The sequence below is a fragment of the Plecotus auritus genome, assembly GCF_963455305.1.
Source record: "Plecotus auritus genome assembly, chromosome: 6".
NCBI classification, from domain to species: Eukaryota; Metazoa; Chordata; class Mammalia; order Chiroptera; family Vespertilionidae; genus Plecotus; species Plecotus auritus.
Window position 1 is genome coordinate 57,242,756 of NC_137773.1, and position 21,204 is coordinate 57,263,959.

Here is a 21,204-nt window from a genome sequence, read left to right on the forward strand (position 1 = left end):
AATTCTCTAGTCTGTTTTTATGTTCATCATTTATATGATGTTTCAGTCTACATTTTGTCATCCATAACTTTACATTAATTCTTCTTTTGAAAGTTGTCAGAATAAGGAAAGACCATGATTTTGGTCATGGAGTGATTTTATTTTACCTTAGAGGTCATAAGATCAAGCAATTAAAACTATTATTTATCCCCCCCCCCCATTATTTGTTAGTTAAACTTAAGTTGTGTGAAAAAGAATTATTTCAGAGAGACCAAAATAGGGGTATGTTTGGCATATTCTAAAAAAGGGGAAAAAATGAAGAGAAGTGGTATATATGCTTTTGAAAGGAAGCATACAGGGAAAGGATGCTGAAAGACTATGTTATTGAATATGACTCAGCATACTGAAAACTCTACCCCTTCAAAAAAAAAATCTATTCTTATCACTAGAACTTAAATGATGTTTTTGTAGCCTGAGTCATCTAATGTCAACTCTACTTGAAGGTTTCCAAAAGTTTAATCTTTTATTGTATTTTTAAAAATTGATAGTAGTAGAGTTACTTTCCATGTATAGATGTATAGTTTGGTTGATTATTTTTCCAAATGTTTTAGTTTATATCAGTCTGATAGAAAATTTAAATGAAAATATGTCCTTCTCCTCCCCACCACCCCCCACATTTATTCGCTGTAGTATAAGGTAAATTCACTTTAACAAAATCCAGGACAAATAATTTTTACTTAAAACTTTGGTAGATTATCGGCCAGGATTCAGGGACCTAAAGTGGATAACTAGGGATTTTCTCAGCACTGATTTGGTCACAGATTTGGTATTTGAGAGAAGTGGTTTGTGGTGTGTTATTTCATCTTCTACTTTGTTAGGGTATGAAACTGTGGTGTACCAAATAGCCAACCCTGGACAATACTCATTTGGTTTCAGTTTAACATCAGACGGATCAAAAAGTCATTATTAGCAAAGATTCAGGAAGACTGTTAGCATGAGTCTGTAATCAGAGAATCCAAACTGTCATGAAGTAGGAGAGAAACTCTGCTGTTAGACATGACTTTTATTATGTCATATTTAACCCCACTGCACTCCCAATTGAGAGATGATCAGTTTAATTAACCATATTTAGTATCTTTACTTCGATAAAGACTTTAATTGGCTTTAGCACATTTAGCCATACCACATATACAGTGCTCATTATTCTTCTTTGTAATATATGATTAAGACTTTAAAATTCTAGGTACTTGCCTATGGATCTTCGTTGATGAATATTATGGCCTTAAAAGGATATAGTATCTAGCTAGATTTCTTTACATAGAGCAGCTATTAAATATTTACTGAAATTCTTGTCTTTCATTATTTCGTAGAAGCTGTATTCTTCATTTTTATGTAGCATTGAATTATCTCACAAACTTCAAAGCTGAGTTGATTTGGCTAAGTCAGTTGTGAAATATCAAAATATGATGTAGACCTCTATCTGCTAAAAAGAAGATGAAAAGTCAGAGGCTTTCATTTCATTCTGAAGTTACCTTGTGTTTTTATTTCTCTTGAGCTGGTAGTGAAGCAACTCTGAAAATGTTTAGTGTATGTTGTATCTTTGTTAACTCCAAATTTGTCCTTACTGCTTCTATGCCAAGAGAGGCTTGTGTTCATTGTAATGCCCCCAATACGAGGAAAGTTCATGAGGCTCTATGAGATTTATTCTTTGTTATTTTCCATTCAAGGCAGAAACATTTTCTTAAAGAAGTTTTTGGAAGTGGAAGAGAATATTACCATCTGAATTTTTACTAAGCTCTCCCTTTCTCCCTTTATGCTAGCTTTAATTTTAAACAGAACTAGACAGTCACAGGACTTGTTCTTATTTGTGTCTGCTTGGGTAATTATGTCTTCGGTGCCCATCTTTTTTAAATACATGATGGAGCAGTTTATTTATTGAAGCAACATCAAAATATGATTTATAGTGAGTCAAAAACAAACTCCTCTTGCAACTCAGCTGGCAGGATTTAAGCTGTTTTAGAGTGGGTGTGACTTGGGTACTGTTGGGTTGGCACTTTCCCACCCTTATCTTGGCTGTGCTAATTGCGGCACGTTCTGTTGAACATGTGTTACTGTGGCGCTGCAGTGATGGATGCAGAGCCTTATAAGCAAAAACGTGAAAATGCGCCTGTCGATGTGCAGTGAAGCATGATCATGCTCCTTCTGTCCCGAGGAGGAACATGTCCTGATGGGGATCAGTCTCTGAAACCAGAGCAGGACAAATGTTGTCTGTAGGAATCAGGAAGGCCACAGTAACAGGCTGGGTACTCAATAATCTCAGTTCCCAAGAGAGTATCTTTAAAAATTGCCTTTGTGAAAACATGCTTCTGTAAGTGAATTGCAACTACCCTGTCCTCCCCAAAATGTTACCAGGACACTTCTGTGCGAGAAGAATCACTTTAAAACCATTGTTGACATGGATTTTTAGTGACACATTCTATAGTGATTGATGTTTCCTTTTAGATATATCTCATCCTCTTGACACAGAATTATAATCAACCCAAGTACCCAGACACAAGCATATCTTTGTTTTAAGCTTGGTGATCTTCTGATTCTTATCCCTTTTTTTTTGCATGACACTTCAAAGGTGGGCTCTGGGTAATAACTTTCTGAGTGCCAAGACTTCTTGCAATGTTATGATTCCTTGACATGGAATTACTGTGTTGTGAAATGAAGTCTAAGACCAGGTTTGAATCAGTGACAGTATATGTAGACAGATTATTTCTTAACTCAATTTTACAATGTTGAGATCAATGGGTTGGAAAAGGCACTCAGCAATTTCAGGGCTGGAATTGAGTTGTGGTGTGCCCCCATGCATCATGGGAGCCACCTCCCCTGCATCGTCCTCCCCCCAGAAACCTTCCAGAACACCAGCGCCCCCCTAACGTTAGTGACAAAGCACAAGGCGACTTGTTATATGACTTCCTGTATAATCTTCACTCTGCTTCTGCGTGGGGTGAACATTTCCCCCTTTCTGTGGCGGGGGAAAAAGAAAGTGTATTTAACGCCTTTATAAAGTATATAGCTGCTTCTGTGGTGAAAATAAGTTCATGGCAGGTAACTGGGATTTATAGGAGAGAGAGAAATTCTTTAAAGCTTGTCTCCCTGCGGTGTGGGTTTTTTCTTCACTTCTAATAGCTTGTATTTTAATTTCTAGTTCTGAATGCAGGCAGCTGTCACTCTCTTTATAGCCCTCTTTGAAACGCTTACAGCGTAGGAGGTAGCCAGGCTGTCTAAGAAACATCTTTTCAAACCAACCGAAGTATTGTTTATCCTGAACGAAATAGAAATTTTAAAGGCTGTCAAGAGTGACTGATTTGAATCGTTCTCTTTGGTAGCCAGGAAGATGAGCAGAAATCTTGAAGGAGAAGGTGTTTTATCTCAGCGTGGCCAATTCCAAGTGGAACGAATTAAAGCAGAGCCCTAGTAAGAAGGTTATGGAGTCCCTCTTGCATGAGTTGACGTGAAGAGACTTTATTAGCGCCACGTTGAGAAAGGGTAGCTCTTGCTGCTTAGCGATTTCCTGTTCGAGCTAATACGTCTTTCACCTTCTACCTGGGCTGCTCTCTCAGAAGCACGTTGTCCTAGCATTTTGGGGAACCTCTATCACTGGAAGTACTTAGGCAGCAACTAATTTTATTGAGTGGTAGAATTATTTGTGGTTAAGTTTGGATTCAGACTAACCTGGATTTAAATCTCTGTCACTTCTTGCTGTCTTTTATGATCTCGACAAATTCTCCTCTACGCCTCATGAGTTTGGGGCAATAAAATTTTATGTGTTTTTTGCCAAGAACAAATGTGTTAATGGCTATACACCATCCAGGTAGTAAATCCTTCAGAATTTTAGTTTCTATTTTCCTGAGGGCCTGACGTATGAAGCAGAGGGCTTAAACATATACTTTCATAGAAAATGAAACTGAGTCTTTTGGTTTCTGTCCAGTGTAATAAATAGGTTCATTGGTCACCAGTGTCTTAATCTGCGAATTGATAGTAATTAACATTCTTTTCTTAAAATGTATTTTTATTGCTTTCAGAGAGGAAGGGAAAAGGGAGAGAGAGATAGAAACATCAATGATGAGAGAGAATCATTGATCAGCTGCCTCTTGCACGCCCCACACTGGGGATTGAGCCTGCAACCCGGGCATGTGCCCTGACCAGGAATCATACCATGACCTCCTGGTTCATAGGTCAATGTTCAACCACTGAGCCACACTGGCCAGGCAGTAATTAACATTCTTATGTGAGAAGAATGGTGGGGAGGAGCATAGGTAAATGGCTAGTAGTCCAGTAGCCTTCATTGTCTCCCTGGGCTGGAGTCTGTTCCCAGCACTTGTTCTGAATTTCCTGGGCTGTCACAGTTGTCAGCCTCCCTCAGAAGTTTATGGAAGATGGTATCTGATTAACTTTTTGTTTCCTAAGAATAGTAGTACATGGTAGTTATATTTTTTGTTTCTTTATGTGGGCAGAAGTCTCAGTCTGTAAATAATGCCTCTGGTCTGGGATTATGATATAAAAATGCTCTCTGCTTTCTAGAGGAGAGCAATTTGCTTTGACTTCTGTTGACATTGCAACTGAACCTGTCTTATTCATTCTATAATTGAACTAGAGGCCTGGTGCATGAAAATTCATGCACTCGGGCGGGTCCCTCAGCCTGGCCTGCACCCTCTTACAATCCTGGACCCCTCGGATAGGGTCCCTAGGCCTGGCCTGAAATCAGGGCCTATCGGGCTTTCCTTCCCCTGGCTGTAGGCAGCTGGCCCCACTCCCGCTGCTGCCACTGCTTGCCATCTGTGCAGTGCTGTCCCCCACCTCCCCTGCCACCAGTGGCCTCCCTCTGCAGGCGACAGGCATGGGGTGCGATGGTTTGGCTGGCCTGGGCCTCCCTCTGTGGGGTGATCACTGGCCAGCTGCACACCTGCCACAGAGTCGCCGCTGGTAGCCTGGGCCTCCCTCTTTCTTTGCTGGGGGGTGGGGCCAGCCCTGCGAGGGGCCATCTGCCTACCTGATTGCCCCTAACTGCTGGCCTGCCTACCTGATTACCCCTAACCACTTGCCTGCCTATGTGATCACCCTTAATTGCTTGCTGGGGGGCAGGGCCAGCCCTGCAGGGGCCATCTGCCTACCTGATTGCCCCTAACCACTGGCCTGCCTACCTGATCACCCCTAATCACTTGCCTGCCTACCTGATCACCCCTAACTGCTGGTCTTCCTGCCTGGTTACCCCTAACCACTTTGCCTGCCTGCCTGATTGCCCCTAACCACTTGCTTGGGGGTGGGGCCAGCCCGGCAAGGGGCTGTGGTGGTTCTGGTCTCTGGTCGTTCCGGTCATTATGCTTATGGTGGCTGGCCTTTTATTATATAGGATTGCTACCGACTTCAGTCAACCTCAAGAAGTAGAGGTGGTTCTTGGAGTTGTAACCTAACGCTTATTAGCTGCTGCTCTGAGGTTCTGACAGAATCTGTTTTTATGTTATCTATATTAATAAAAGAGTAATATGCTAATTAGATCAGGAGACCTTCTGGAGATCTTCCAGACAAAGCCGGGGGCTTGGCGGCCTGCAAACCACCCCCCAAATGGCCCTCAGCCCCTCCCTCGCCCAGGCCGGCCACGCCCCCCAGCAGGGATCCTCACCCCGATGGGGGTGTGGCCAGCCTGCAAATGGCCATCAGCCCCTTGCGCAGGCTGGCTATGCCCCCCAGCAGAGACCCCCTCCCCGATGGGTGTGTGGCCAGCCTGAAAAAGGCCCTCAGCCCCTCACCCAGGCTGGCCTTGCCCCCCATTGAGGACCCCACCCCGATGGGGGCGTGGCCAGCCTGCAAACCGCCCCAGGCCCCTTGCCCAGGCCGGCCCCACCCCCCACCCTTCAGAGCAGACCAGCAGGCCCCCACCCGTGCACCAGGCCTCTATCTATCTTCTATACTAATAAAAGGGTAATATGCTAATTAGACCGGGAGACCTTCTGATGTCCTTCTGGACAAAGCCATAGTGGCAGGTCCAAGGCGGTTAGGGGCAATCAGGCCAGGAGGGGAGGGCAGTTGGGGTGATCAGGTTGGCAGGGGGGGAAGTTGGGGTCAAGCAGGCTGGCAGGGGGGGCAGTTGGGGGTGAGCAGGCCAGCAGATAGAGTAGTTAGGGGTGATCAGGCAGGCAGGCAGATGAGTGGTTAGGAGCCAGCAGTCCCAGATTGTGAGAGAGATGCCCCAACTGCCAGTAGTTGGACATCCCCTGAGGGGCCCAGATTGGAGAGGGTGCAGGCTGGGCTGAGGGACACCCCCTTGCCTGTGCACGAATTTTGTGCACCAGGCCACTAGTGTGATTATAGTGCAGCCGATTCCCTCCTTAGCTCTTTCTAGCATACACTTTTGGCACATCTTAGCTATCTAATAGCTCTTTGGGGCTAGCATGTGCTTTATTTTTTAAACCTTTGACAATAGAAAATAAAATCTGCAGTATCATTTTATGGCAATGTCATTTACATCTTTTCATGTCTTAATGAGACATGTTAATTTCTAGTTCAGGAGTTGCTTTTTCTCTTATTCAGTTTTATTTTTTGGGGAGGGGAATACATATCTATATGTAGTTTTGTTTTTGTGCTTTTGCGATTGAGGTGAGAGGTTCCACGGAGAGTCACATATCCCTTTTGCAGTTGTGATTTCAGCTGGATAAATTGTATTATCTGATTCAATTAGTCTCATCTAGCCACTGCCTGTCATGAATCTGCCTGTTACTTAGTTTCCTTATGATTGGTCTTGTTTGACAAGGGCAAAATGGACTGAGAGGAACTGGGACATCTTGCCCCCCACCCAGCATGACATAGCTTTAACTTGCAGTGGAACTGAGAATGGGGCTAAGTGGGACTTTAGAAACCTTTCCTTCCACTCGGCAATTATAACCTGTCTCTCGTGCACCTCCCACTGCTGAGAAACACAATTAGCTCTCTTTCCTTAATGGGCATTTGGCAGGGATAATTTCTTGTACCCCCTGCCCCTTTCCCTAATGTAAAACTTAGGGATGATTTTCTGATCAAAGAATCTAGACTGTGTTGTTTTGTTTTAACAGTCATCATTTACCACCTACTGTTCTATGGAAGGAAAGAATTCCCTTTGAGTGGTAGTGTTGGGTTTGCCCTTTAAAGAGAGCTACCCAATTACATTAGCAATTCAAAAGTTCACTTTTAAAGTCAAACTTTGAGTTCCCTAACCTATCTTTATTATTCTAATTAGTTTAAGGAAGGAACTAACTTCTCTTCTCTCCCCTTCCTTTTCCCTCCCCCTCCCCCTCCACTTTCCCCTTCCCCTCCCCCTTCCCCTTCCGTGTATACTTCTTCATTTAAGGTGAACTAATGTACAATATACTATGATGTAAATCTTCTGGGCTATGTTTTGAGAAGGATAAGAATTGATTCTTGGCCTAAAAAATATATCAACTTTAATTTTTTTCTTACTTAGGACTTTTTTTTTCTTCTATAGATCTTACCTGTTTAATACCACCACCTGTTTAATGCCACCATGGATAGTGCTTCTTTTTTGTTTGTTTGTTTTGTTAATCCTCACCTGAGGATATTTTTCCCATTGCTTTTCCAGAGAGAGTGGAATGGAGGGAGGAAGGGCCAGGGAGAGAGGGAGGGAGGAAAGAAAGGAGGGAGGGAGGGAGGGAGGGAGGGAGGGAGAGAGGGAGGGAGAGAGAAAGAGAGAGATGTGAGAGAGCCATATCAATTGGTTGTGTCCCACAGGTGCCCCGACCAGGGGTGGGAGCAAACCTGAAACTCAGGTGCCCTTAACAGGGAATTGAAGCCTGGACCTTTTGGTATGTGGGCCGATGTCCTAACCAGGGGTCCTCAAACTTTTTAAACAGGGGGCCAGTTCACTGTCCCTCAGACCGTTGGAGGGCCGGACTATAGTTTTTAAAAAAAACTATGAACAAATTCCTATGCGCACTGCGGGCCCGGGACTGGCAGCAGCACCCGGCGGGCCGGATAAATGTCCCGCGGGCCGTAGTTTGAGGACCCCTGCGGCCTAACCATTGAGCATACCTGCCAGGGTGATAGTGCCTCTTAAAGCAAGTTATTGCCATTACCTGGCCATTTGAGTTCAAGTCGACTGCATATAGAGAGATGTGAAGGGAGTGCTGGATTTTCTTTGGCTGGTTGGGTGCCCCTTGGGCTTTGGATCTGGCCACATCTTTTGTCAGGCCTGCTGCTCAGAAGCTGCTCTGCTGTGCACCAGCCATTCTGCGTGTACACCACAGCTTCCATTTAGAGAAGGTCATGAACTCCACGAGGTTCTGGCCCAGCCAAGCATGAGAGTAGGTTGTGAAGAAACAAGTCTGTTCACCTTTCTTCCGTATCCAAGGAGTGGCCTACTTGGATGCAGCCCTCTGAGATAATCCAGCTAGGCAAGACATGCTGTCTTCTGTGATATTTGGGTGTGGTCATTCCCCATTTTCCTCAGCCTTGCAGGAAAGTTGGGCATCTGGCCACCCCTGTGTTTGTAAGTTAATAATTATGGGATGCCTGTGCCAAGGACAAGATGCAAAACAACATACCGGACGCAACTGTGATCCTCCCTTTGGTGCTGTAGTGAGTGGCAAGCTGCTCTGGAAGCCAAGCTCCTTTATCAGAGGTGGAACGCTTGGATGTTTCACTATCCACCACAGTTTCACCCGTAATAGGAAAGCAAGCAGACTTGGGTTGGAAGGGTGAGGCCATGTGCAACTAGAGTGTCCTTGGGTGTCTTTGTTAAAAGTGGAATTCCTTGTTAAAAGATGAGTTGTCCTGATCTAGTCTGACAGTTCTATGATGTCTTAGTTCTCATGAGTCAGGCAATCCACTTTGACCTATATTAACCATATTCCGGGGAACAGCCTTGCTTTGTGCATGCTACTCTTCCCATGCACTGATTATTGAAGAATAAATAGCTATAGCCTTTGATCTCCATCAGCCATAAGATTCCATTGTTGGCCCCATCCTATCTATCAGGTAGACTTTATGAAAATCAGCAGAGTCCTAGCTGATTTTGCTCAGTGGAGAGAGCACAGGCCTGCAGACTAAAGGGTCCCGGGTTTAATTCTGGTGGTGGTGGGGGGGGGGGCGGTGCAGGAGGCAACCAATCAGTGTGTCTCCCTCACGTCAATGTGTCTCTCTCTGTCTATCCCCCTCCCTTCCACTCTCTCTAAAAAAAACAAAAACAAAAACAAACCAAAAAACAATGGAAAAATATCCTCGTGTAAGGATTAACAAAAAACAAGAAAAAAAGGAAATGGGTGGAGACATGTTTTCTTGCTACTGTTTCATATATCTGGAGCTTCTCACCAGCTTCTAGATAGAGTTAGCTTTATTTTTACAGATCACTTCCATATTGGCTGTTCAGCACTTGGTTTTATTTACAATGTCAAGTTCAACAGCATTTTGAGCTGAGGGGAGGAGAAATGAGTGTTGGCTCATTCTAATTTACACTTGTCAGTGCAGCATCAGGAACCAGTTTTGACATGGTAAAATATAGCTACTCAGACTATATTATAGCAAAGTAAGTCAGAGTATCTATGACATGAATTTTGGAGTATTGTTCTTGATTCTAGACACCCCTCTCCGTTTTAGTACCCCCTATGTCCTACGTAACATTTGGAGGAAAGACCACTATGGTATGAAGGAGATTTTATTGATGTCAGAACATCTGCCACATGGTGGTAGAAACTAGGGCAGCATGAATGTTTCCTGCTTAGTTCAGAGGTTATGCTTTGAATAGGCTTATATAAGCTAGCAAAACAAACAAATAAAACTCTGCTCCGACTACAGCATTTCATAATTTCCTCCCAGTTTTAAACCTCTTCCTTTCCGCTTCGTTCCCAGATCAGTTAGTCTGGCTGCTACTTTGACTTTTACCCAGAGAATGCTTGTCTTTAAGGATATCCTTCCCTTCAGTGGAGAGAGCATCGTCAGAGCAGGCACACCATTTGGGCAAAGGAGAAGCTGAACTACTCTAAGCAAGACATCATTGCTTATTATTGGTCAGCCCCATTTAAAAGATGGAAAACACAGAATGACAGGAGCATGAGTCCAGGCACAAGGGGAGAGGGGCATGGAGCGAAGTTAATCAGAGCAGCTTTGTTCACCCCCTGCTGCTAAGAGCTCATCTGATTCTTAAATCTTATTTATTTATCTATCGATTTATTTGTTTAATATATATTTTATTGATTTCAGAGAGGAAGGGAGAGGGAGAGATAGAAACATCAGTGATGAGAGAGAATCATGGATCAGCTGTCTCCTGCACATCCCACACTGGGGATCAAACCCACAACCTAGGCATGTGCCCTGATCAGGAATCAAACCATGACCCCCTGGTTCATAGGTCAATGCTCAACCATTAAGCCATGCCAGCTGGGCAAAGCCCACCTGATTTTAGTTGAAGCTACTTTCAAAAGTAAAGTAGATTATGTTTAGTTTTGTGATTTATTACTTTGTATTTAAGGTGAGTTTTTATACATTAAACCACATTTTCTCATCAATGTCCACTGTGATTTGGGAGAAAGTCTTATATACCAGCAGATAATCTTCTATAATAATGAGCTAATTTGCTAATTAGACCGAACAGCAGAACGACCTTCTGGACGACCTTCCAGATGACCATCCGGATGAAGCCGGGGCTGCAAGGGCCGGCCAGGGCTATGAGGGCTGAGCCCCTTGCAGAATTCCGTGCATCGGGCCTCTAATAAGAAATAATAGTTAGGAGTATTAGCTTTTTACTTTATGGAATAGCCTGTGTATAATTGTTTATAGAATTCAAGTAATCCCTGTTGAGTAAATAAACTAAAATAAAAAGGACATCGAATATATTTTAGTAAATTTTAGTTTTATTGGGAGTTCACCCTGACTGAATTTAATTTCAGTATTTAAACAGTCATGGTGACTCTTCTTTGATTATTATTATGTAGGAAGTTTGCCTACTTCAATGTGGCATAAAAATATTCTGAACCTTTTCTGTTTCCTTTTCAAGCTATAAAATTCTCTTTGGTATTATTTTGCTGTGTTTCACAAATTTTGATAGAAATGTTTTTATTGTCCTGAGTTATAAATTTTTTCTTAATTTTTATTGTGATTCTCTTTTTAACCACACTTAGTTTATCAGCATATGGAAAAGGTAACATCTAAGTATTTAGGTTTTAAATACTTTGCAATTTTGGCCTGAGAATGTTTTGTCTGGTATGCATGATATTTATTCTTTGGAATTCTTTAAGACTTCAGTCTTCCTTCATAAATATTCGATGTGTTAGGTGTATGGTATGTGTGTAAAGTGGATCAGCTTTGTATTTTTGATTACAGAGACCTTGTCTTTTTTTTTTTTTCTAATGTCTTTTTTTCCTAGCTCATAGCAGTATCTGAGAGGAGTGTGTTAAAATCTCCAATTACAATTGTTGAATTTTCTGTTTCTCCTCATGGTTCTATTTGTTCCTTGAGGCTGTATCATTTAGATGCTTTTTTTCTTGTTTGATCATCTTGTCTTTTTATCAATATAAAATGACTCTGTCTCTCATGCAGATTATTAAGATCACTATCTTTCTTTGGTTCACATTTGCCTGGTATATCTATCTTTTTTCTCTCTATCTTTGTTTTGTTTTAAGCATGTTTCTTGTAGTTAACATATTGTTGGATTTAAAATATACGTTTGGAGAGTCACTGCTTTTGTAATTGGTGAGTTAAATCCATTTATATATATTGTAATTACTATTATGTTAGGATTTCTGTCATTTTATGTTTATTTAATGAATTTTGATACATGATTTTTTCTTTCCTGCCTTCTCTTCAAAAAAGCAAATGTGATTCTGCTATTTCCAATGACATGGTCTGTTTTGTTTTTAAGGTTTCCCTTATTTGGGGATTTATAATCTCATTTATCTGTTGATTTTTTAAACTAAATTATTTATATTTCTCTTTCCACTGTCATCTCTCTCTGGGCTGTCCACCCCATCATGTTGATATTTTCCAGAATTTGGGTTTTGGATAATTTTGCTTGTGTTTTTACCTTTTCTTTTGCCCTAGAGTTTAAAAAAAAGACAACAGTAGACATTATCAAGTTTGTTGAACATCTCATATTATTTTTCTTTGTGTATTATCAATATAGTTCTTTGTGTGCAAACCTGGGTATTTATGTGTAATACTTTTTTTATGGCCTCACATCTAAATGTGAGATAATTCTATGTTCAAAATTCTTTGATACGTTAAATATATTATTTCAATATTGTGCATTCATTGATGCTTTTAAGAACTCTAATGTCAGTCTGTGTGTGTTTTTTTTATGTGATTTGCTCTTTCAGGTTTTATTTTTTTTTTAAATATTAGAGGCCCAGTGCATGAAAATTTGTGCACTGGGGGGGGGTGTCCCTCAGCCCTGGGGACCCCTTGGGGGACATCCTTAGCGTTGCCCGTAGAGGTGGGAGAGGCTCCCGCCACTGCTGCTGTGCTGGCCAGCTATGAGCCGGCTTCTGGATGAGTGGCGCTCTCCCTGTGGAAGTGCACTGACCACCAGGGGGGCAGCTCCTGTGTTGAGCATCTGCCCCCTGGTGGTCAGTGCATGTCATAGTGACTGGTCGTTCCTGGTAGTTCCGCTGTTAGGGTTAATTTGCATATTACCCTTTTATTATATAGGATTCTTAAATTTTGCAATAATGTATCTTAAAACAGGATTTTTTTTTTTTATTTCCCTGTTTGGCACTCTGAATCCTTTGGATTGAGGTCTTTGAAATTTTTTTAATTTTGATAAATTGGTCATTATGTCTTTAAATATTTCTTTCTTTCAATTTATTTCTTCTGGGCCTTGGATGTTGGCAGTTCCACTTCTGTTCTACATAGTACAAAGCTCTAAATCTCTGAGTAGTTTTGTTGTTGCATTTGCTGATGTGTTAGTTTTGTCTGTGCTCTTAGAATTGTGGCGCATCGTGAAGGAGGGTTTGGTGTGTGTAAACATGGGTCTGATGAGTTGTAGCCTTCTCTCCTACCTTCTTTCTACCTTCCTTCCTCCCCTTTTGCCTCCTCCAGGTTCACCTAAGTGCTTTGGTTCAGAACCAAGTCTTTTTATTCCCTAAGTCAAGAATTTGAAGGTCATCTTAGGTTCCCCCTTTCCCCTTCACCTTTATTCAGAGAATTCTAATGACTGCAGTACTAGAATCCATTCTCTGGATCATATCACTTCTTCTCTTTATCTCAGCAATAACCTCCTAATGCCTGTAGAACAAATTCAAATACCTTGGTATATCCAGAACTTCACCCTCCTTCACACTCTGGCTATTCACCTTATTCTCTAGAGTCAAATCCAACTACTTGTAGCTCTGAAAACTGCCACCTGCTTATTTCTGTGCTTCCAGTCTTGATATTTTCTCTGTGAGGGTTTGTTTTTTTTAGCATTTATTTGTAAGACTTCTTTTTTTTCTCTTTCTTTATTGATTAAGGTATTACATATGTGTCCTTATCACCCCATTCCCCCTCTACCCCCGCTCATGTCCTCACCCCCCCTGGTGTCTGTGTCCATTGGTTAGGCTTATATGCATGCATACAAGTCCTTTGGTTGATCCCTCCCCTTACCCCCACCCTCCCCTTCCTTCCCTCTGAGGTTTGAGCATCTGATTGATGCTTCTCTGTCTCTGGATCTGTTTTTGTTCATCAGTTTATGTTGTTTATTATATTCCACAAATGAGTGAGATCATCGATATTTATCTTTCTCTGACGGACTTATTTCGCTTAGCATAATGCTCTCCAGGTCCATCCATGCTGTTGCAAATGGTAGGAGTTCCTTCCTTTTTACAGCAGCATAGTATTCCATTGTGTAGATGTACCACTGTTTTTTAATCCACTCATCTGCTGATGGGCACTTAGGCTGTTTCCAAATCTTAGCTATGGTGAATTGTGCTGCTATGAACATAAGAGTGCACATATCCTTTCTGATTGGTGTTTCTAGTTTCTTGGGATATATTCCTAGAAGTGGGATCACTGGATCAAATGGGAGTTTCATTTTTAGTTTTTTGAGGAAACTCCATACTGTTCTCCACAGTGCTGCACCAGTCTGCATTCCCACCAGCAGTGCACGAGGGTTCCTTTTTCTCCGCATCCTCGCCAGTACTTGTCGTTTGTTGATTTGTTGATGATAGCCGTTCTGACTGGTGTGAGATGGTACCTTATTGTTATTTTGATTTGCATCTCTCAGATGATTAGTGACGTTGAGCACTAATCATCTCTTGGCCTTATGTCCTCTTTCGAAAAGTATCTATTTAGGTTCATTGCCCATTTTTTAATTGGGTTGTTTATCTTTATGATTTTTTTTTTTTTTCTCAAAAGGTTAGTGCTAATTTTTTCCTATTCCCATTGCCTGACTCCCACGTCTTTCACTCCCACCTTGGGCAGGTTTGGAAATTCCATTCTTTGGATTTCAAAGCTGCTTGATACAATCATCTTACCTACAGGCGTCCTCAAACTACGGCCCGTGGGCCACATGTGGCCCGCCGAGGACATTTATCCGGCCCGCCGGGTGCCGCTGCCTGTCCTGCTTAGCAGCCGACTTGTCCCGGGCCCGCAGTGAATTTGTTCATAGTTTTTTTTTAAACTATAGTCCAGCCCTCCAACGGTCTGAGGGACAGTGAACTGGCCCCCTGTTTAAAAAGTTTGAGGACCCCTGTTTACCACATACACCTCCTTCTGCTTGTTTGTCTTTATCTGATTGTCTTCCGCACTAAGCTACGAGCATCTTCGGTTAGGGACTGATTCTTCACTTTTATAACTCAGCCTCTGTGGTATGCCTTGTACAAAGTAGAAGCTCCGTAAATGTTTGTTGATTGAATATAGAAAGTTAGAGATGTGTGTGGCTTGAACAGGGAGAAGATGATAATTGGCAGCTGGGTGCAGATTTTTTAACATTACTTTGAGATTTGTAGATTTTTTTCACTTCTTAATTCCTACGGGCATTGGCTTTCTGTGTTCATGATATTTCTCGTGGAAGTGAGTCCACTGTCGGTATTTTCTGAAGACTTGTGATTTGTTTGGCTCTGCATTGTGTTCTTCAAGGATTACCAAGATTGAGACATAGTCTCCATCCTCAAAAAATGCATAATAGAAATGGGGATGTAAAACCAGGTCAGGAAACCATTAGATGACAGTGCAATTCGAACCTGATTTCTGCTTGCAGTTGTGAGAAAGGAGAGAAGAGGGAGGAAAGGTGGTGTGCAGGCGCTCTGTGGAGAGGGTGGGAATTAAGCTGGGCGTTATGAGGGTCGTTTTCTCTTCTCGACAGTGGTAGTTCTGCTTCTAGTGAGTTTCTTATCTTGGAGTCTGTTCCTTAGGAAAGCCGGTCAGCACCATTTGTGTTCACTTACTTGGAACAACTTCGCTGCTCACAGGTGATTACTCTGTCCGTAGAAGCCTGTTAAAGTACAACACCTAAGAAGTTGTGTGACACTCAAATGAAATGTGAAAAGTGATGAAAGTATCTGACTTTAATTCTCAAGTACACGTTAGTTTCATAGGAGTTAAAATCTTCATTCCAGAAGTCATTGAACATAGAATTTGTTTTTTAAATCGTGTTCTTTTCATTCAAGGTAAAAAGTAGTGATTTGGTTTTGGGGAACTAAAGTTTCAGACATGCCCATGAGTATTTACTGTTGATGTGCTTGGTGTTGGTGTTCCCTGAGTTCCATGATTCTCAAGTAAATAAGCTCATTCCTGAATAGTGAAGGCAAAAGGAATTATGTGCCCTTTGTTGCCCACAGAAAGTAGGGTGAGGTATCACTTTGTTTGATCAGTTTGTGTAAACATATTCCCCTCTACCAATATTGTTTTCACCTGAGGGTTCAGATCGCCACTGTATGGCGGGAAGGAAGAGAGAAATTCTAATAGAATGGGATGTAATCTGTTGAATGACAGTTTATGCTGTGTCATTTGGCTTGGGGAGAGGGTTGGGGGCAGTGTGGATGAGCTGGCAGTGGTCGGCAAACTCAATAGTCAACAGAGCCAAAATATCAACAGTACAACAATTGAAATTTCTTTTGAGAGCCAGATTTTTTAAACTTAAACTTCTTCTAACGCCACTTCTTCAAAATAGACTCGCCCAGGCTGTGGTATTTTGTGGAAGAGCCACACTCAAGGGGCCAAAGAGTCGCATGTGGCTCACGAGCTGCAGTTTGCCAACCACGGAGCTGGGGTATCTATTTGTAAACACAGTTCAGGTGTCTTTTGAAAGTAACATTAGACCCTGGCTCTCCAGTTCCCCACAGTTGCTTCTCATTGACAGGTTTCTCCCTGTGGGGTTGATTCAGGGAGTAAGCTGGTCCCAGGCCCTTGTTTGCTGCTTTTGCTCTGTCATGCCCTGCAGTCAGGGAATGGGGCCCAGAGAGCTGAGGGCTGGCATCCAGCCTCCGGAGCCAGCAAGCTGTGTGTGTGTCTGACTCATGTTAAGGTTATCCGTCTGCTTCAGAGCTGAACCTATTTTGCTACTTCTAGCCAGGCCCTGAAGTGGGAGCTGTTGTGCAGGTAAATGTTCAGGAGTTTCCTTTAGGCCAGGCCCCACGCTGGGCTTCTGTTTGAAATGTTCTTAGTTTTGAAGACAGCCCTTCCTCATGATGAGGAACACCGGTGAGCGGCCTGACGGTCCTGGGCTCATTTGCAGAGAAGAGCGAGATGGACTTGAGCTATCCAGGCACGAGGGAAGAAGTAGCCTGTGTTTCCAGGAGGTAGGGGGAATGTGTCCCCGAACAAAAATAAGTCAAAAGGAAGTCATAGTGTCTTCACTGGGTTTCAGTTCTTTTGTCTTGAACTTGGCCCCTCTGTGTGGGGCCGAATGACTGATTATCTAAACACTTTTGTAGTGAAGGGCCATAGAAAAGTGACTTCACTGAACGAGGAATCATGCTGTAGAGTGTTGCACATTTGTGAATGGGGACAGAGTGAGGCCTTACGGGGCGACGTAGACCAGGGAGAAGACCCGATCACAGACATCAGGTCATCTTATGCCCCACCACATCTCACACCTTCCCTGACAGCACACTCATGAAAGAAAAGGCTCAGAAAACGCTTCCTTCCCAGAGCCTTCTGCACGGAATCGTCCAGGTATCTTCCCATAACTGTCCCCATAAAGAATCCCTTCTTCCATCCTTCACCATCATCTCTAAAGCCCCCCACTGCAAACGTGTTTAGCTAATTAGAGTCATTCAGCCCCACACAGAAGGGCCAAGTTTAAACCCAATGATAGGCCACTATAACTTCCTTTTGATTTATTTTTGTTCTGGGATACAGCCCACTAGGAAACACAGGCTACTTCTTCCCTGGTGCCTGTATAGCTCAAGCCCATCTAGTTCTTTTCTGCAAATGAGCTCGATGTTCCTTCATCATCTACTTCCATGAATTCAGCTTTTCTAGATTTCCATTTATAAGGTTCTCTCCCTTAGTCTTAGTTGCAAAGTGGGTCAGAGTTAAATAGCAGGTGTATTGGTTAATAATGCTGATTTTGTAATCAAAGAAAATACGATAATTTCAAGAGAAACATCAAAAGTGCTTTATTCAAAGTAGTGTCCATTGCTAGCTAGATTTCCCCCATCTTTCAGGTAATTTTTGGATACCGTCCCAATAGAACTTTTCTTGTTTTGAGGCAAACCATTCAGAGACCCAATTTTCCACTTCTTCGTACGTTTTGAAGTGCTGCTCAGAAAGTGAGTGTGCCATCGATTGGAACAAGTGGTAATCTGAAGGAGCAAGGTCTGGTGAATACAGCGGGTGGGTTAATACTTCCCAGGCAAGATCTTTTAACGTATCTTTAACTGGCTTTGAAGTGTGTGATGGTGCGTCATCATGAAGCAAAATTACTTTGCCGTGTCTTCTGGAACATTCTGGTCATTTACAATCAAAGCGTGGTTCAAATTGTTTATTTGTTGTCGGTAGTGATCAGAAGTAATGGTTTCACCTGGTTTTAGAAGCTCATAATACATCACACCTTCCTGATCCCATCAAATGCAGAGCATTGTCTTCTTTCTGAAGCGATTTGGCCTTGAAGTCGATGTTTGACCTGGATCAACCCATGATTTTGTGCATTTGGGATTCTCAAAATAAATCCACTTTTCATCACCAGTCACATATCGATGCAAAAAAGACTTTTTTTCATGCCGTTGAAGCAACATTTTACTGGTGACTTTTCGGTTTTCCATTTGTCTTTTGTTCAGTTGATGTGGCACCCATTTTCCTTCCTTTAAAATCTTTCCTATTGCTTGTAAACGAATGGAAATTGTTTGCTGATCAATGTTTAATCTTCAAGTTGTTTTTGAAATTGACACTCATCTTCATCCAATAATGCTTATAATTGTTGGTCTTCAAACTTTTTCGGTTGACCTGGATGTTCTTTGTCTTTCACATCGAAATCATCACTTTTAAAGTGTTTAAACCAGCATTCACAAGTATCTTGAGATGGAGCATGTTCACCATAAGCTTCCCAAAATATTCAGCAGCACTTTTCTTCAAAATAAAGTAATGAATTAAAACTTCCTACAAATGCTCTTTTTTTTTGGCAAGAAATTCGACATATTTAAGTGTAAAAATATCTATGATGTTAACACCTTCAGCAAATTTGACATATGAAGTTTTGAGGCTTGTTGTCAATACAACAAAATATCATACATGTCAAATTGCATATTTATCAACAGTAGAGGCCCAGTGCACGAAATTCGTGCGGGGGAGGGGGGAGTCCCTCAGCCTGACCTGCACCCTCTCCAATCCAGGAGCCCTCAGGGGATGTCCTACTGATGGCTTAGGCCCGCTCCCCGTTGTTCTCTGTTCTCTGCAGGGCCTGCCTGCTCTACACCATGGCGACTGCCAAGCAGGCTGTGCTGGGTGCTGCCTGCAGGCCGCGCTTGCCTGCTTCTGGGTCGCCATGGTGACAGCCAAGTAGGCCATGCTAGGAGCTGCCTCCTCCCTGCTGTCAGTCTCCACAGAGGCGATGTGGTTAATTTGCATACTCACTCCTGATTGGCTGGTGGGCATTGCGAAGTGACAGTCAATTTGCATATTTCTCTTTTATTGTGTAGATATGTGTAATTCCATCTATTGGAAAAAATACGCCTTATTAACAGTACACCTGTTAAGAATGATTTCATACAGTCAATTTTTAAGATTAGCATCTTGGGATCTAGCTTAATTAGATCCCAGCATTTCTCATGTGCTTTCCTGTTCCTAGAAGTGAAAGCTGTCTGAGGTGGCTTTCTGAGAGCAAGTTCCTTGCTGCTCCTAGCATTCCTGCATGCTCTGTTTCGAGGATTTAGGGCTGAGGAGAAATGTAAGGTTTGATTGGCTAGAAGCTCTTTGTGCCTGATTGTGTGGACTCCCACCTTATGTATTATCTGCTTCCATGTTGCACTTTGTTGGCCAGACCCATCACCTAAAAAACAAATGCCAAATCAGGGCCACCTTAATAGAATGTTGCTACCTCTACGAGGCAGTAGAATAGTTAATATTTAGGGGAGTGTCAGTCTGGCTGAGGGGGGTTTCAAGCCCTGATGGGTGCTGTTTATGTGTGTCTATAGCAGCTGGGATACTGTGACAGCAAGAAGATCAGCTGAGGGAAACCACTGCTCTTGGGGGCCTCTCTTTTCCATATTCCATATTTTCTACCATAATGTGTACAAATGATGCTAAACATATTCCATAAAATGGTCCTCTGTGAATGAATGAATCATGCAACCCATTTTTGAAGTGCCTTTTAGTTTTGGTTTGATGTCATCTTCTGGAGTCACTGCCTGGGCTCGATTCTTGTATCACATCCTCCCTAATGTTCACAGGGAAATGGAATTTCTCTGTATCTGGGATTTTAATAAGTTGGGCTTTTAAATTGTAATCAAGCTCAGAAGACAAGGTCCCTTAAAAATTTTTAATTTATTAAGTGCTAAGTGGTGACTGGCAGTGTCTTAAAGAACCATCAGGTGCCCTGGCCGGTGTGGCTCAGTTGAGAGATGGCCTGTGCACCCAAAGGTCACCGGTTCAATTCCTGGTCAGGGTACATGCCCAGGTTGCCGGTTCGGTTCCTGCTTGGGGTGTATACTGGAGGCAAGCAATTGCTGTTTCTCACATCTATGTTTCTTTCTCCCTATCTCTAAAAAATTAATAAAAACGTATTTTAAAAAAGAACTATCAGGTGACTAGGAAGTGAGATGTTGGACCTTGGGGGCCAGTGTGCTGCTCTGACTTGTTCTTGTAATTTATAACAGTGCTCCTTCGAGATTAGGAAGTCACTGTGGCTGCTATTAAGGCTTTCATCTTCCATTTGATCTGATTTTGATCATTGTATTTTCTCCCGGGGAAAACACTCCTCACTGTGTATTATCTATGATGTATTTTAAGCATCTTTGATTGAAAAAACACTAACAAAACCTTTAAAGTCAGGACACCCAGTACTCTCAAGCTGCTTTGTAAATGTAATTTTGGATATAATTTGATTGACTAATCAGGTGATATGGTATAATTATTAGTGGAGTTGGTTTTTTTCCCTCCCCTGAGTATTCGTTTGAAAGTTGATGCCTTATTTTTTTCTCCTCCACAGGTGACAGCCCTAACCCTTCCAAGGAGGACACCCCCACCAGCAGTCTGGACTCACTTTCCTCCCCGTCTCCCACGACTGCCACTGTCCAGGGGCTTCCTGGACCAGACAGAAACCACCTTGTCGCTGACGGGGACTGGGCATCCGCTGCGTAAGTTTCACTGTGCTTATTTGGTGTGACTTTTTTTTTAAAAAAAACGTTATTATTGAAAGTATTATATATGCCCCCATTTCCCCCCTTTGACCTTTTGGTGTGATTTGTTTTTTGTTTTTTGTTTTTTTTTTTTTGGTGTGATTTGTTTAGAAGCTTCCATGGCCAGTGGGTACTGAAGCTGTTAGATCTGAGAACCTTTGTTCTCTCGTCAGTGGGGCTGCAAAGGGAGAAAGGTCCCTACAAAAGGCCTTTCCTGAGCAGCGTCTGTGTTCCGGGTATGGAAGGGGTGGGTATGGAAGGGGTGGGTATGGAAGGGGTGGATGGGTGCTGTTTCCCATCTGTTTCAAGTTCAGCTTAAGTCAGTTTGGGGTTGTCCTAAGGAACTTCGTTATTGTCCTCCTCAGGATGCGTTCCCACTGGTTATGCAAACTTCTGCAGACATGAGAATGGGTGGATTGTGATTGATATGCTGTTGAAGCTG

At 42.5% G+C, this 21,204-nt stretch overlaps 1 protein-coding gene across 1 annotated transcript in view; it reads left to right on the forward strand.

Annotated features, from left to right (window-relative positions):
* The window catches only part of ARHGAP10 (Rho GTPase activating protein 10), a 266,323-nt gene that overhangs the window by 224,820 nt on the left and 20,299 nt on the right, over positions 1–21,204 (forward strand). Inside the window, exon 20 of the mRNA XM_080674227.1 lies at positions 20,573–20,720. Coding sequence (XP_080530353.1) covers positions 20,573–20,720 — 148 coding nt within the window. The remainder of the gene's footprint in view (positions 1–20,572; positions 20,721–21,204) is intronic.